Source organism: Carcharodon carcharias, chromosome 19 (assembly GCF_017639515.1).
Source record: "Carcharodon carcharias isolate sCarCar2 chromosome 19, sCarCar2.pri, whole genome shotgun sequence".
In the NCBI taxonomy this organism is placed as follows: Eukaryota; Metazoa; Chordata; class Chondrichthyes; order Lamniformes; family Lamnidae; genus Carcharodon; species Carcharodon carcharias.
Window position 1 is genome coordinate 1,010,025 of NC_054485.1, and position 14,437 is coordinate 1,024,461.

A 14,437-nucleotide genomic window follows, 5' to 3' on the forward strand; every position below is an offset into this window, starting at 1 on the left:
GAGATGAGCGTAATGTGTGTGCTTGCCAGCCAATCAGCACACACTCTTGTCTTACAGTATAAAGTTGCTTCCCTAACGTTGGTATTCTTGTGATTGTCCTGATGAGTGCAAGAGGAAAAGCTTTGACAAAATGTCTTTTATCAGCCATAATCTAACAAAACATCAGTAGATGGGATAAGTGAATTTGGCACATCAAGCATGACCTTTGCATGGATCAGTTGCCATTTGTCTAAGTGTCAACTTTGTCAATTTAATCATCTGAAGGAAAATTTTAGCAAATATCTCCCTGCCCTGAAAATGGTAAATTTGGCAAAACCTGACCACAATTTTTGTTGATCTTTGCCATCAGTTGCTCTGTACTAGTGAGCAGAAACAATCAGTTTTATCACTTCAGTCAATAGTTCCCTCTGCCCTCGATCCAGTTAGCTAGGCACTCAGCTGACACTATTTTTAACGGAATTAATTGATTGTATTAATTGGCTTTTGGTGGGGGGAGGTGTAGGAGGATGGATACTGGAGTGGGTGTGGTGGAGGTAATATTTTCAAGCTCAAGATTTTCATTGATGCTTGTTGAATTGTGTGTGAGACTGCTCTGAGCCAGTAAAGATATTGAGAATATGAAACTAATACATTAGCTCAGAGTACCTCTGCCCTAATAAATTGCAGCGCTCCCTTGTTAACTGAACTCTGATCCCTCACCAGCCATGTCTGAAATGATCCGTCCCCACCTAGTGTTTACGTGACTCTAAATAGCATCAGCATCATGGTGGTACTAAAATATTCCGGATTTTACAGTAAATGTTATTCTTCGAGGATTAGAGGTCAAATTAACACAGTGTATCTGAGGCACTTTGTAACCATAGCACTTCCATTCCTTCAAAAAAAAGCTGAATTTGGTGCCTTCAAGGCTAGTTTGGTTCAGTAACCATAGTCACTGTAAAAGTCACATGCAAACAGAAAAATTGCCTTCCAGCCACTGTGTCCCTGACGAGCAAACCAAGCAAGTATTCTTAAAGGTGCTGTTCCCATTGATAATTTTGTGTAAATAACCCCACAAAAGTTAACAAGTTAAAGCAAGTACAATACAGAGGAATTCTTGGTTGAGTCCAGTTCCTGAAACAAAGTTAGAAAAAGATGTTCTTGTATTTTGTATGTTTGAATGTGATCACCTCTCAGTAACAGGGAAGCACGTACACACGCACATGGAGACGTGCACTCATGCAACCACACAGGGAGACACGCACACACACACGCACGCACGCTCACGCACACACACACAGAAACGTATACGCACATTACCACACATGGAGAAGTACACACCCACACGGAGAGAGAATGCAGTGCACATACATACACAAGTACACAGGGAGGCACACACATGCGTGTATACAGAGGACCAGCCTTCTTTACAGAATAACACAATATTCCCAAAAAATATTTTTAAAAAACATCTGTTTTCACATCAATACTGAAAAATGCCATGTGCGGACATAAGATGGGAACACAATGCAGCTGTCATATCCTCCATGTTTCTGACACTTTACTATTTCAGCTAGTACACGAAAGAAAGCTACTGAAAAGTCGCTGGTGTTTTTGCAAAGTAAATCCTGTCAAGGAGAGGGATGGGGGGAGGAAACTGCTGCTGCAGCTCCACTGGGTGAACTGTCTTACAGTTTTCAGGGCAAAAAGCTGCCTGCTGTTGGTATAGAATCAGAGTGAGGAGCCATTCAGACAATCGTGTTTGTACTGACCTGATCTCACTTTACAGCTCTTGGCCCCGAGCCTTGTAGGTTACCACATTTCAAGTGCATTTCAAAGTTTTTTTGGATGCAAAGAGGATTTGTGCTTCTATTATCCTTTCAAGTAGTGAGTTCCAGGCCCTCACTACCCTGACTCCAGTGCAGTTCCAATGGAGAGCTTCACTGTTGAGAGGTGTTGTCTTTTGAAACCAAGGTAAAAACAGGAAATGCTGGAAATACTCAGCAGGCTGGGCTGCATCTGTAGAGAGAGAGAAAGAGTTCATGTTTCAGGTTGATGACCTTCCATCAGACCAGGTTCTGATGATAGGACATTGACCTGAAATGTCAACTCTCTCTCTCTCTCTCCACAGATGCTGCCAGACCTGCTCAGTATTTCCAGCATTTTCTGTTTTCATTTTAGACTTCAACATACTCAGTGTTTTGCTTTTGGATGTTAAATCAAGGTTCCAGCTGTCCTCTCAGCTCCCAAGGCGTTATGTAGAAGAAGAGTAGGAGATGTTTCAGGCAGGATATAGAGGGCTGTAGAAGAGGTGGGGGAGTTACACTGCTGGTTAAGAGGAATATCACAGCTGAATGACAGGAGGACACCTCATTGGGCTCATGCAGCGAGGCAATATGGGTAGAGCTCCGGAATAGGAAGGGTGCAGTCACAATGTTGGGGGTTTACTATAGGTCTCCCAATTGCCGGCGGGAGATTGAGGAACAGTTATGTAGGCGGATTTTGGAAAGATGTAAAAGCAATAGGGTTGTTGTGGTGGCTGATTTTAACTTTCCCTATATTGACTGGGAATCACTTAGTGCTAGGGGTTTGGACGGTGCAGAATTTGTAAGGTGCATCCAGGAGGGCTTCCTGAGACAATATGTAGATAATCCAACTAGGGAAGGGGCAATACTGGACCTGGTATTAGGGAATGAACCCGGCCAGGTGGTCGAAGTTTCAGTAGGAGAGCATTTTGGGAAAAGTGACCATAATTCAGTAAGTTTCAAGGTACTGGTGGATAAGGATAACAGGAGTCCTCGGTTTAAGGTGCTTAATTTAGGGAAGGCTAATTATAACAATATTAGACAGGAACTGAGGAATCTAGACTGGAGGCAGATGTTTGAGGGCAAATCAACAACTGACATGTGGGGGGATTTCAAGCGTCAGTTGATAAGAATTCAGGACCAACATGTTCCTGCTAGGATGAAGGATAAGCACGGCAAGTTTCAGGATCCTTGGATAACGAAGGATATTGTGAGATTAGTCAAAAAGAAAAGGGAAGCATTCGTAAAGGCTAGAAGGCTGGGAACAGATGAAGCCTGTGGAGAATATAAAGAAAGTAGGAAGAAACTTAAGCAAGGAGTCAGGAGGGCTAAAAGGGGTCATGAAAAGTCACTGGCAACCAGGATTAAGGAAAATCCCTAGGCCTTTTATACATATGTAAAAAGCAAGAGGGTAGCCAGGGAAAGGGTAGGCCCACTCAGGGACAGAGGTGGGAATCTGTGTGTGGAGCCAGAAGAAATGGGAGAGATACTAAATGAATAATTCTCATCAGTATTCACCAAAGAGAAGGATTTAGCGGTTGGTTTCTCTAGTGAAGAGTGTGTAGACAGCCTGGATCATGTTGAGATCAAAAAAGAGGAGGTGTTAGGCGTCTTGAAGAATATTAGGTTGGATAAGCCCCCAGGGCCAGATGGGATCTACCCCAGAGTACTGAGGCAGGCAAGGGAGGAGATTGCTGGGGCCTTGACAGAAATCTTTGTATCCTCACTGGCTACAGGTGAGGTCCCAGAGTACTGGAGAATGGCCAATGTTGTTCCATTGTTTAAGAAGGGTAGCAGGGATAATCCAGGAAATCACAGGCCGGTGAGCCTTACATCAGTGGTAGGGAAATTATTGGAGAAGATTCCTCGTGACAGGATTTACTACCATTTGGAAACAAATGGGCATATTAGTGAGAGGCAGCATGGTTTTGTGAAGGGGAGGTCATGTCTCATTAACTTGATCGAGTTTTTCGAGGAAGTGACAAAGATGATTGACAATGGAAGGGCAGTGGATGTTATATACATGGATTTCAGTAAGGCCTTTGACAAGGTTCCTCATGGCAGACTGGTACAGAAGGTAAAGTCGCACGGGATCAGAGGTGAGCTGGCAAGATGGATACAGAATTGGTCATAGAAGTCAGAGGATAGCAGTGGAAGGGTGCTTTTCTGAATGGAGAGCTGTGACTAGTGGAGTTCTGCAGGGATCAATGCTGGGACCTTTGCTGTTTGTAGTATATATAAATGATTTGGAGGAAAATGTAACTGGGTTAATTAGTAATTTTGCAGACGACACTAAGGTTGGAGGAGTTGCAGATAGTGAAGAGGATTGTCAAAGGATACAACGGGATATAGATCGGTTGGAGACTTGGGCGGAGAAATGGCAGATGTAGTTTAATCCAGACAAATGTGAGGTAATGCATTTTGGAAGGTCTAATACAGGCAGGAATTATACAGTAAATGGCAGAACCCTTAATTGCATCAACGGGCAGAGGGATCTGGGTGTACAGGTTCACAGGTCACTGAAAGTGGCAACGCAGGTGGGATAAGGTAGTCAGGAAGGCATATGACATGCTTGCCTTCATTGGCAGGGGTATTGGGTATAAAAGCTGGGAAGTCATGCTGCGGCTGTATAGAACTTTGGTTAGGCCACACTTGAAATATTGTGTGCAATTCTGGTCGCCACATTACCAGAAGGATACGGAGGCATTGGAGAGGGTACAGAGGAGGTTTACCAGGATGCTGCCTGGTCTGGAGGTTATTAGCTATGAGGAGAGGTTGGAGAAACTCGGATTGTTCTCACTAGAGCGACGGAGATTGAGGGGCGACTTGATAGAAGTTTACAAAATTATGAGTGGCATGGACAGAGTAGATAGTCAGAAGCTTTTTCCCAGGATGGAAGAGTCAATTACTAGGGGACATAGATTTAAGGTGAGAGGAGAAAACTATAGAGGAGATGTGCGGGGCAAGTTTTTTTACGCAGAGGGTAGTGAGTGTCAGGAATTCGCTGCCAGAGGAGGTGGTGGAAGCAGATACGATAGTGGTGTTTAAGAGGCAGCTTTCTTTGTTCTTTGTTCTTCTTTGAATTAACCCCAGTGCCCTGGCCAATCAACATCACACAAACAGATCATCTGGTCATTATCATATTGCTGTTTGTGAGAGCTTGCTGTATGCAAATTGGCTGATGCATTTTTTATGTTTCAACAGTGGCCACACTTTGAAAGTATTTGATTGGCTGTAAAGCGCAATGTCATGAAATGAGCTTTAGAAATGCAAATCTTCCTTCTGGGGAAAAAAACAGTCTCCTCTACTGCTTCTACCAATTACTTTTAGTCTGCCTGCTGGTTATTAACCTCCTGCTAACAGAAATAGACCTTTCCAATTCACTCTATCTTGGCCCCTTAGAATTTCATACATGTCAATTAAATCTCCTTCAGCCTTCTCTGCTCCAAAGAAAACAACCTCAGCCTACCGAATCTTTCTACATAGCTGAATTCTCCATTCCTGTCAACACCCTCGTAAATAAATCTCCTGTACCCTCTCTATTTTGATCACATTCTTCCTGTTTTACCAGTTTTGTGGGGCAGGCAAGGCAATAATTGCTGAGGTGCTCCACCTATTTGTATTAAACATGCAGAATCTATTCTGACTCTTAATCCTTATTATGAAAGCAATGCATATCTACAGCTCGAAGTTTCTAAATGAAAGTATTACAATTTAATTGCAAAATCACCTTATTGAAACCACTCTAATCCAGTGGCAGTTGCTACATGCAAACTGTTTTAGTGAATTGTTTTAATTTCCATCCTGAGGGAGGATGATGGCCTTTTCAATATAGGAATAAAATGGAATCTACTTTATTCATCACTCACGGGATATGGGCGTCACTGGCTGGGCCAGCATTTATTACCCATCCCTAATTGTCCTTGAGAAGGTGGTGATGAGCTGCCTTCTTGAACCGCTGCTCTCCATGTGGTGTAGGTACACCCACAGTGCTGTTAGGGAGGAAGTTCCAGGATTTTGACCCAGCGACAGTGAAGGAACAGCGATATATTTCCAAGTCAGGATGGTGAGTGACTTGGAGGGGAACTTCCAGGTGGTGTGTTCCCATCTATCTGCTGCCCTTGTCCTTCTGGGTGGTAAAGGCTGTGGATTTGGAAGGTGCTGTCAAAGGAGCCTTGGTGAATCCCTGCAACGTATCTTGTAGATGGTACACACTGCTGCTACTGTGCATCGGTGGTGGAGGGAGTGAATGTTTGTGAATGTGATGCCAATCAAGTGGGCTGCTTTGTCCTGGATGGTGTCAAGCTTCTTGAGTGTTGTGGGAGCTGCACTCATCCAGGCAAGTGGGGAGTATTCCATCACACTCCTGACTTGTGCCTAGTAGATGGTGGACAGGCTTTGGGGAGTCAGGAGGTGAGTTACTTGCTGCAGGATTCCTAGCCTCTGACCTACTCTTGTAGCCACAGCATTTATATGGCTAGTCCAGCTCAGTTTCTGGTCAATGGTAACCCCCAGGATGTTGATAGTGGGGGATTCATTGATGGTAATGGTATGAATGTCAAGGGGAGATTATTCTGAGTCTCTGGATTACTAGTCCAGTAATACCACGAAGCTGCCATTGCTGCCATCTCCCTGTTCCTAATCCTCCTCACATCAGTTATATACTTCTAAATTCCCGTTTTGCAAAAGTTATGATTAAGTCCCAACTTGGCAGCTAAACCTGTTGTTTTTGGAATTTTCTGGAATGGCCCAACATGTGGATGATCTTTGAAGTTTAAAAACAGTTTCTTTGAAGATTGTACAGGCATTTCTTTAATTTGTGCAAGAGATTTAATGTGTTAGTTTTCCTCTTTGCATCTGTTGGATAAACTACAGCAGTTTGCACAGGGTACACTAGTGAGAGGTGAGTAGTGAAAATATACAATTTAATTAACTTGCTTACACACTGTGCCTTTAATATAGAAATGTTTCCATGTTGCTTCCCAGTTCTCTGCTGAAACAAAAAAATGACCTCCAGGCCAAAGGATGGGATTTTCGAATGGGTGATCGAAAGCTTCCATGGGCTAGGTTTTAGGGAAGCTTTAAAGGAATAGTCATCGGGAATTTCGCGGCATTGGTGCTGAAATTCTTGATGGCACAGACACTTCTGGAGCGAGTGAAGAAAGGAGCAGAATGCACAAGCTCCCAGAGTGAGATAATAATGGGGTTGGGGTGTGAGTGGACAGAGATTTGTTGGAGATAGGGTGGGGGGAGTGGACATCAAGGCCATGAGTGGATTTCAATTTGAGAATGATATTTTTAAGTTGGATGTTAGGCTGTTGGACTGGGAACCAATGTAGTTTGGCAAGGACAGGGATAATAGGTGAGCAACAGCAGGATTTTAAGGAATTTAAATTTATAGCAGATGGGAGGCCAGCAGGTGAACATCGGAATAGTTGAGTTTAGAGGTGAAAAGTGTGGATGTGGGTTTCAGCAGGATGGGTGTGAGACAAAGGCATGGCTAATGTTAGAACAATTTAAAGCAGTGAGTTGAGGTTTTTTATATATACGTTTATAGCTCTGTTATCATTTGTTGTTACACGGTACCACAGACACAAGGGGCTGAATTTTGCCATCAGTGAGCAGGGGGCGGGGCCCACTCGTCGATGTGCAAATTGAGGCGGGTGACATCGGGCGGAACCCCTGACATCATTCCCCCCCCCATTTAAATCTTCAGGAAAGCGGGGGCACAGTACAATCCGCTGTCCACCCGCTGACCTGTCAATGGCCAATTGAGGCCATTGACAGGATAATTAGAACAATTAAAGGACCTGCCCGTCCAAGCTTAAGGTTGGCAGACAGGCCTGGAGCCCTGGTGGGAAATAGAGAAAAGATGAAATCTCATCTAGTGGCAGGATGAGGTTTCATGTTGGGTTTAAAAAAACTTTAATAAAGTTTTAGTGAAATTTATTAACAAGTCCAATCTCGTGTGACATTGTCACATGAAGGAGACATGTTAAGGATTTTTAAATTTTTCTATTTTTAATGTTTGTACAAGTGTAAGCGATCCCCCTGAGGCAGCACTTAGCCTCAGGGAGATGTGTGCTCTTTCGTGTGCATGTGTGAAAGAGCACAGTCTTGCATTTGGGGAACCCCCCCCTGGGCACAGGGAGTGCATAGCACTTCCTGTAGGGTGTCACGCTGGGTGGGCCTTAATTTGCTCGCCGACGTGAAATGGAGGCGGAGCCCGCTTCTCCAGTGGGGATCATCTCCCCACCCGTCGGAGATTGGGTTGGGTCTGTCTGCTCAACAAACAGAACATTCTGCCCTTTGTGTGTGGGAAGACAGTTTGTGAGCCAGATCATGGAATAAAGCTAACCTTAAATCCTTTGAGCTTTCTGTATAAATCCAGCACAAAACTCGCTTAAATTAACTCTCATACACTTACTATGCTGTACATGTGACCCACAGCTGAGTATGTGTTGGACTCATTTCAGAAGATGATTTGAAGGTTGGATTGTGTTTAGCCACAACATGAAATTAAGTTCAGTAATGAAATGATGAGGGACAATTTGCCAAACTATTGATGTTTTATTTTCCATGTAGTTACAGAAATCTGTAAATTTCAGAACAATTCTATTTTTATCTAACCTACTGTTCCTTCCCAATGAACTAGGGGAGCTGGTAGTGCAGCGTTGATAGCACTGGACTAGTGCTCAGGCTGATGTCCTGGGGACATGGGTTTAAATCTCATCATGGCAGCTGGTGGGGTTTAAATTAAAGTAATAAATCTGCAATATAAAGCCAGTCAGTGACCTTCACTGTCTAGTTCAACACTGTATGCATGGAAAGGTTAAGCTATACTGATCAGGAAACCCCAACTTCTCTCCCTCCCTCTCTGGCCTGGCTTTCAGGAGCAGAGCACTTAAGCTAACTTCTATCCCTTTTGAGTCTCCCCTAAGTGATGGCTTATGACCCTCCCCAACCTAACTGTGGGAATGGGGTTAGGATCATCTGATGAGTCCTGCACTCTGAAAACCTGTTGGCTTCCCTTCACCATCCCCCAGAGCAGACTTTGACACTGCAAGTGGGGAATCTTGTAAACCTGGGTCCTGCCTTTGCCGTTTGCAGCCACCAGGAACTTTGATCTCAGTGTATTTCAGAGGAGAGAGGGATAAATAGGGAAAATGCAGACATGATGGCATGGTGACATCATGGTAATGTCATTGGACTAGTAATTCAGGGACCCAGGCTAATGTTCTGAGGACATGGGTTCAAATCCCACCCTGGAAACTGGTGAAATTTTGATTCAATTAAATTGAAAGCTAGTCTCAGTAATGGTAACCGTGAAACTACTGTCGATTGTTGTAAAATCCATCTGATTCACTAATTTCCTTTAGGGAAGGAAATCTGCCATCCTTACCTGGTCAGGCCTACATGTGACTCCAGACCCACAGCAACGTGATTGACTCTTAACTGTCCTGTAAAATGGCCGAGCAAGTCTCTCAGTTCAAGGGCAATTAAGGTTGGGCAACAAATGCTGGCTTTGCCAGTGACGCCCACATCCCATGAAAGAATTAAAAATCGCTGGGAAATTGGTAGAAACGTCTCTCCATCCACAGTTTTTAAAAAAGTCTCTGTCAAGTCGTTCTGTTGTCTAAAGATCAGTTTGCACTTTGGACAGTTGTGAAGAGGCGGTAAGTGAGGAAATTTGCTTGACCCTGACCCATTAGGAGCAGCCTGTTTTAGAATCTTCAGTTAAACTTGGTTATGCTTTTATAGGACAGGGTCAAAACATTCAGTAATAAATTCCTCTGAAATTTCAACACTCAATTCCAAATGTTTTTGCATGTAATGAAAGGTTGTGTTTAAGAGTTTTGACTTATCAATTATTTTCTGTTGATAGTTGTGACCTAAAACTTCTTTTCTTCCTAAATGTAGGGAAACTGGAGACAGGAAATGGACAGCTGGCTCTGCATCAGGGTAACTGAAGAATTTGGGCATCAATCCTCAGGGACTTGCTGAGTTAGAGGTCAAATGTACCCATCTTGGAAGACAAAATCCAAAATAAACAATGCTTAAGAAAAATCTTTCTGCTGAAAAAATAATGGCCTTGATAATGCAAAAAAAAGTCTACATTTGCCTGTGGCACTGCACCATTTACTTTGTACTGTGACTGAAAGACTGTACTAATATTACAGTCTGAGATTAATGGCCTTTAGGAAGGTGGCAGGCAGGAGAACTATCATTTCTGAGTCATTCTGGATTGTGCAATTGTACCGCCACCTTCTGGACATGGAATGCTAAGGCTTGGAAAGCAGCAAGATGCTTGTTACAGAAGATGGTTTGAGACTGTTAATTTGTCATTGAGCATATAATGTTTTCTTGTCTAAACAACTAATAAGTTTAAGAATCAGTAGGAAGCACACTTATTGTATAAAATGAGGGGATTTGGGGTTGCTTTATTTGTGAATCAACAACCAGCAGTCATTTAGAAATGTATTCTCTTCATTAACTTATGATGCAGAAAGGCTACTAATAACTTGAAAGCAGCATCAAAAAAAAGAGAAAAAAGTCCTCAATTAAAAATCTGAGATCATCTTTCCAATGATCTCAGTCAAGAAGCCACTTTGCTGCATTGCGTAGTGTTTTTGACAGTGTAAATAGATTATGTTAACACTCTCCTGCTAAATGAACAGTAGCCACATCTACCAAGATCCAGGCTATGATTTGGCTTCCACAAGGTGCCAATCATTTGTTTTCTTTCCCCCTCCCTCAATCTCTTTATTTTGAAGGTGATGGTGCATCTCTAACCTGAGCTGCTTCAGCATGCAAAGGCAGGATGATCTGGGAATTGATTTCCTTTTATGGTTTCACATTGATCTGGAGCAATGGGAAAAAGCTACAAGATCCAATTTTCCTTTCTGTCAAAACAGCTCCTCTTTCAGCTAGCAATCCAGCTCAGGAGCTGATTAGATGTAACCTAACTGAGTCACTGCAGGTCCTATTTTGCTAACAGTTCATTGGGTAATGAAGTCAGGCTCAAAGGTAACCATTGAATTGAAGGTGTTTTATAATCATCACTGGGTTATAACACCAATTTCATTCCATGCAGTTCTATGTTTGAGAAAGGACAACTGGACAGTGGTGAAGATTTTTACTTTCTCAGTTAAGCTAAGTTGCCATAGGAAGTAGCTGAGCAAGAGTTTTGATTCATGTTTATAATGTGCAAATTTTGAGCCTTTAGTTGACTGGTTCTTGGGAGTTAGTTGCCAAGTGAAAATAGATCACATTTCAGGAGTTAAAACTGGCTGAAATCTATATGCCTATCACAAGTAATTTAACATGATTAATACATCTCATTTCTCCAACCCTTCATGAAGAGGTTTTCCATTCCATTTCTACTGATTTATTTGTACAATATTCTCATTCATAGCTGGATGTCTAGTTTATTTGAGTTTTGTTGGAATGAATGGCGTGCTAGCTTTATTTCGGGAGTCTCACATGAGAACATTGAATTATCTTTGGGTCTTTTCAAATAGAGTTGGACAATCTGCTGATTTTTCTTTGTCATTCCAAAGCTTTCTGCAAGCACTCCAGTTAACGTGCACCATGTACTCAGTATAGTCGCATAGTTCTTGAAATTTTATAATACTGTTCACTTTCATTTTAATGAAGCCGTGATATCTGGACTGGCTTAACAAGCTCCTTTCCAATGTGGATGAGTTCTTCCTAAAGCTGCCGCAGGTAAGGAAAGGAGGGGGGGAAATCAGTATAGAAGTTGCTGTATGCTCACCTGTCTTCCCCTTTGCAGACACACACTGGGCAGGATCAGATTAAATTTGCTCTGCTGAAACTTTGCACTTTTCAAACTTTGCACTTTCTTTTTCCCAGTTCCCTCCACTTGTCTGCAGGAGAAACACACATTTCAACCATTATCTGCTAATGTAAAGCAGGCAACTAGAGACTCAGCCATGACCTGCCTTAAAAATATCTTTTGGTTTAATGGTCATCCACTGAAAGTATTAGTCTGGTGATGCCACCTGGAAAGTTAAATGTTTAAAATGATCCCCTGAAGCCCTGTGCTACATGACTTATTTTCTTGTTGTTTGGTTCTGTTAGTGAGTTAGCTTCACATTGAGTCTGAATTTGATTTAATCTTTCAATGATTGGATTTCAAAAAAAAACTTGCACCAGTCCTCTAAACAATAATAGCACTGTTCTAGATTGTCCCACAATGAAATCCTTTAGTTTAATATTTGTGCACTTGCCCCACATTAATGTGTAGTTGCTCTGTGAAATGCCTACTGTGTAAAATACAACTCTGTACTTTTCTGTTCCTACTGCAAATCAAAGTGTTGATTGGAAACAAGGTAATCATCATTTCATCGATTTTAACACATTGCAATGGAATGCGCTCACTGCCAAATTTTACCTGGAAATGTGTAATTACTTTACAGTATCATACACATTCTTAAGAGCTTTTGTTAATGTTCAGCAATTGATCAATCATTAAACAGCTATGTGATACATCACTGGGAACAATTCTAAACTTATCAGGTTTCAATTTTTCTAGCTTGATGGGTTTGTTTTTGTAAAATGTTTGCTCATTGAAGATGACAACTATTTTTGCAAAGAAAAATAGAAAAGGTGCTTTGGAGTTATCACAGCTTTATCAGAGCACTAGAATTAATCAAAGAACCTGATTTTTGTTACTAGCCCTTAAAGGGGCCTCACACTGTCCAGCTTTTAATTTCTTTAAAACGCATGCTTGCAAAGAGATAAATACATTCTAACAAGACAATATTTGGCTTATATAAATTAATTTAAAATTTAATTTTTATTTTCTTCAGTATAAATGCCTATTTACAAAGCAGAAGTGGAACATGGTCGAATAGCTGAAGCCAAATTGTATGTGTACATTTCCAGACTGTTTACAGGCCAACAGGTCAGTTTGAGTTTTGGGGTGGGGGGAAGAAAATGACCTGCATTTTGCCACATTACTGTGCTCCAAAGTTGAGATTTAATTCCAAAATCTCTCAGGGTACATTTACAAACTCACTTCCACAATCCTAAATCTATGCTGCATTAAGTCTTTCAAACATTCTTTTACTCCTAAATCGTTAATTCATTGTGGGCCATTAGTTTCCTTTACAAGAACCCAGTCTCTCTTTACTGGAAACTTTCTGGGACCTTGTCACATGTGCTCCATACAGTGTAGGACACCTGCTTTGGCAGTGGAAGTTCTTATGAGTTGTGAAAAATTCCTAAATTATCAGCACCATAAGTGCCAGTAGGGAACAATGATTCTTCACAATGAAAGAACACTCAGTATTCGTTAGCTCTCTAGATTTTGAATCTTTGTACTAATTAATGAGGCTTCCTACTTTCCTGCTGTAACCAGGGATATGGGAAGGGTTCTATAGGTGTATATTACAATGTAAATGTTGAAAATTGTTTGATATTCTTTGTTTCACTTTCTGCACTGGCCAAGAATTGCAATTGCAGTTTTAACCTTGAATTAAACTTCCCAGACTGGGTTGAGTGAGCTGGTAAATGAATCAACAGCCAAATTGCAAACTAAACGGACAGCCCTGGAGGGTGTACCTGAGCAGCAGCGTGAGCTGTATGCCATTGTTTTAATAAGGCAATGGGAGATAGTGTAATTCATGAAGCCAAACCAAAGGAATTGTATATTTTAAACAAGAGGTTTTCTTGAACACCACAATCACAAATGTTCAGGGCCCTTTGAACTGCAAGTCACAAGCTCCTGTTGATTGGATCACAAAGTATGTTCATATTTGTTACATAAATAATCAACTTGAATAAGCTTAATGTTTGTTCCTTTTGTAGATAACCATGCTATTATAATGATGATTTGGTTCAAATGGAGACATTGTAGCCCAGCTCCCTCATTCCCTTATTCTGAAATATGTATCTGTACTGCCAATTTTATGAATCTTAACTGCAGTGTGAATGCAAAGGAATAAGGACGTACTGCACACTGACACTGCATTTTAATTGCAGCCTAGTTGGTCATTAACATGGGCTATGGCCTTAATAATTGAACTTAATCACTTAAGGGTATAAAGTATGATTTTCAAAGTTTTTTAGGAAAATATTACTAGTGCAATGACATATCTATATATATATTTCTTTACTGTTAATAAATTAGTGAATGAATTTTCAACCTGTCTCACTTTCATGTGTCTATTTTGAACATTTTAAGATGGGGGGAAAAAAGACAATGGTCTGTGTTCACCCTGCCCATGTATATATGATCCTGCAAAGATTGGAAATTAATAAAATTGCATTAGTTAAATGCCATTAACCCCTGAATTGATTAATATCCTTGTCAGCTTAACTCTTGAATTAACTAGAAGGATTTGTCATTGGAATTTTAAAATAGATCTACTTCTGCATTGTTCCTCAGTTTTTATAGGTGCATATCTGAAATTTACATTTCTTAGCAACTTTGGGAGAATTTTTTATTAAAGATTGGCCAGACAAGTGTTTTTTTTCATCCCTCTGAGGAGACCTGTAAACCAAAATAACTAAATTTACTGAATGACTAACTCCCAAATGAAGAAATTACCAACAAAATTCCATTTTATAGCTTTTTACTTTAACATGAATCAGAACCAATGCAAATTATCCAGTAATTAACAGGAAAA

At 41.2% G+C, this 14,437-nt stretch overlaps 1 protein-coding gene across 1 annotated transcript in view; it reads left to right on the forward strand.

The window, feature by feature from the left end:
- Positions 1-13,953, forward strand: part of LOC121291689 (uncharacterized protein KIAA1522-like) — a 236,115-nt gene extending 222,162 nt beyond the window's left edge. Inside the window, exon 7 of the mRNA XM_041213180.1 lies at positions 9,705-13,953. Within this exon, the coding sequence (XP_041069114.1) occupies positions 9,705-9,754 (50 nt within the window). The 3' untranslated portion in view covers positions 9,755-13,953. The remainder of the gene's footprint in view (positions 1-9,704) is intronic.
- The last annotated feature ends 484 nt before the right edge of the window (positions 13,954-14,437 follow it).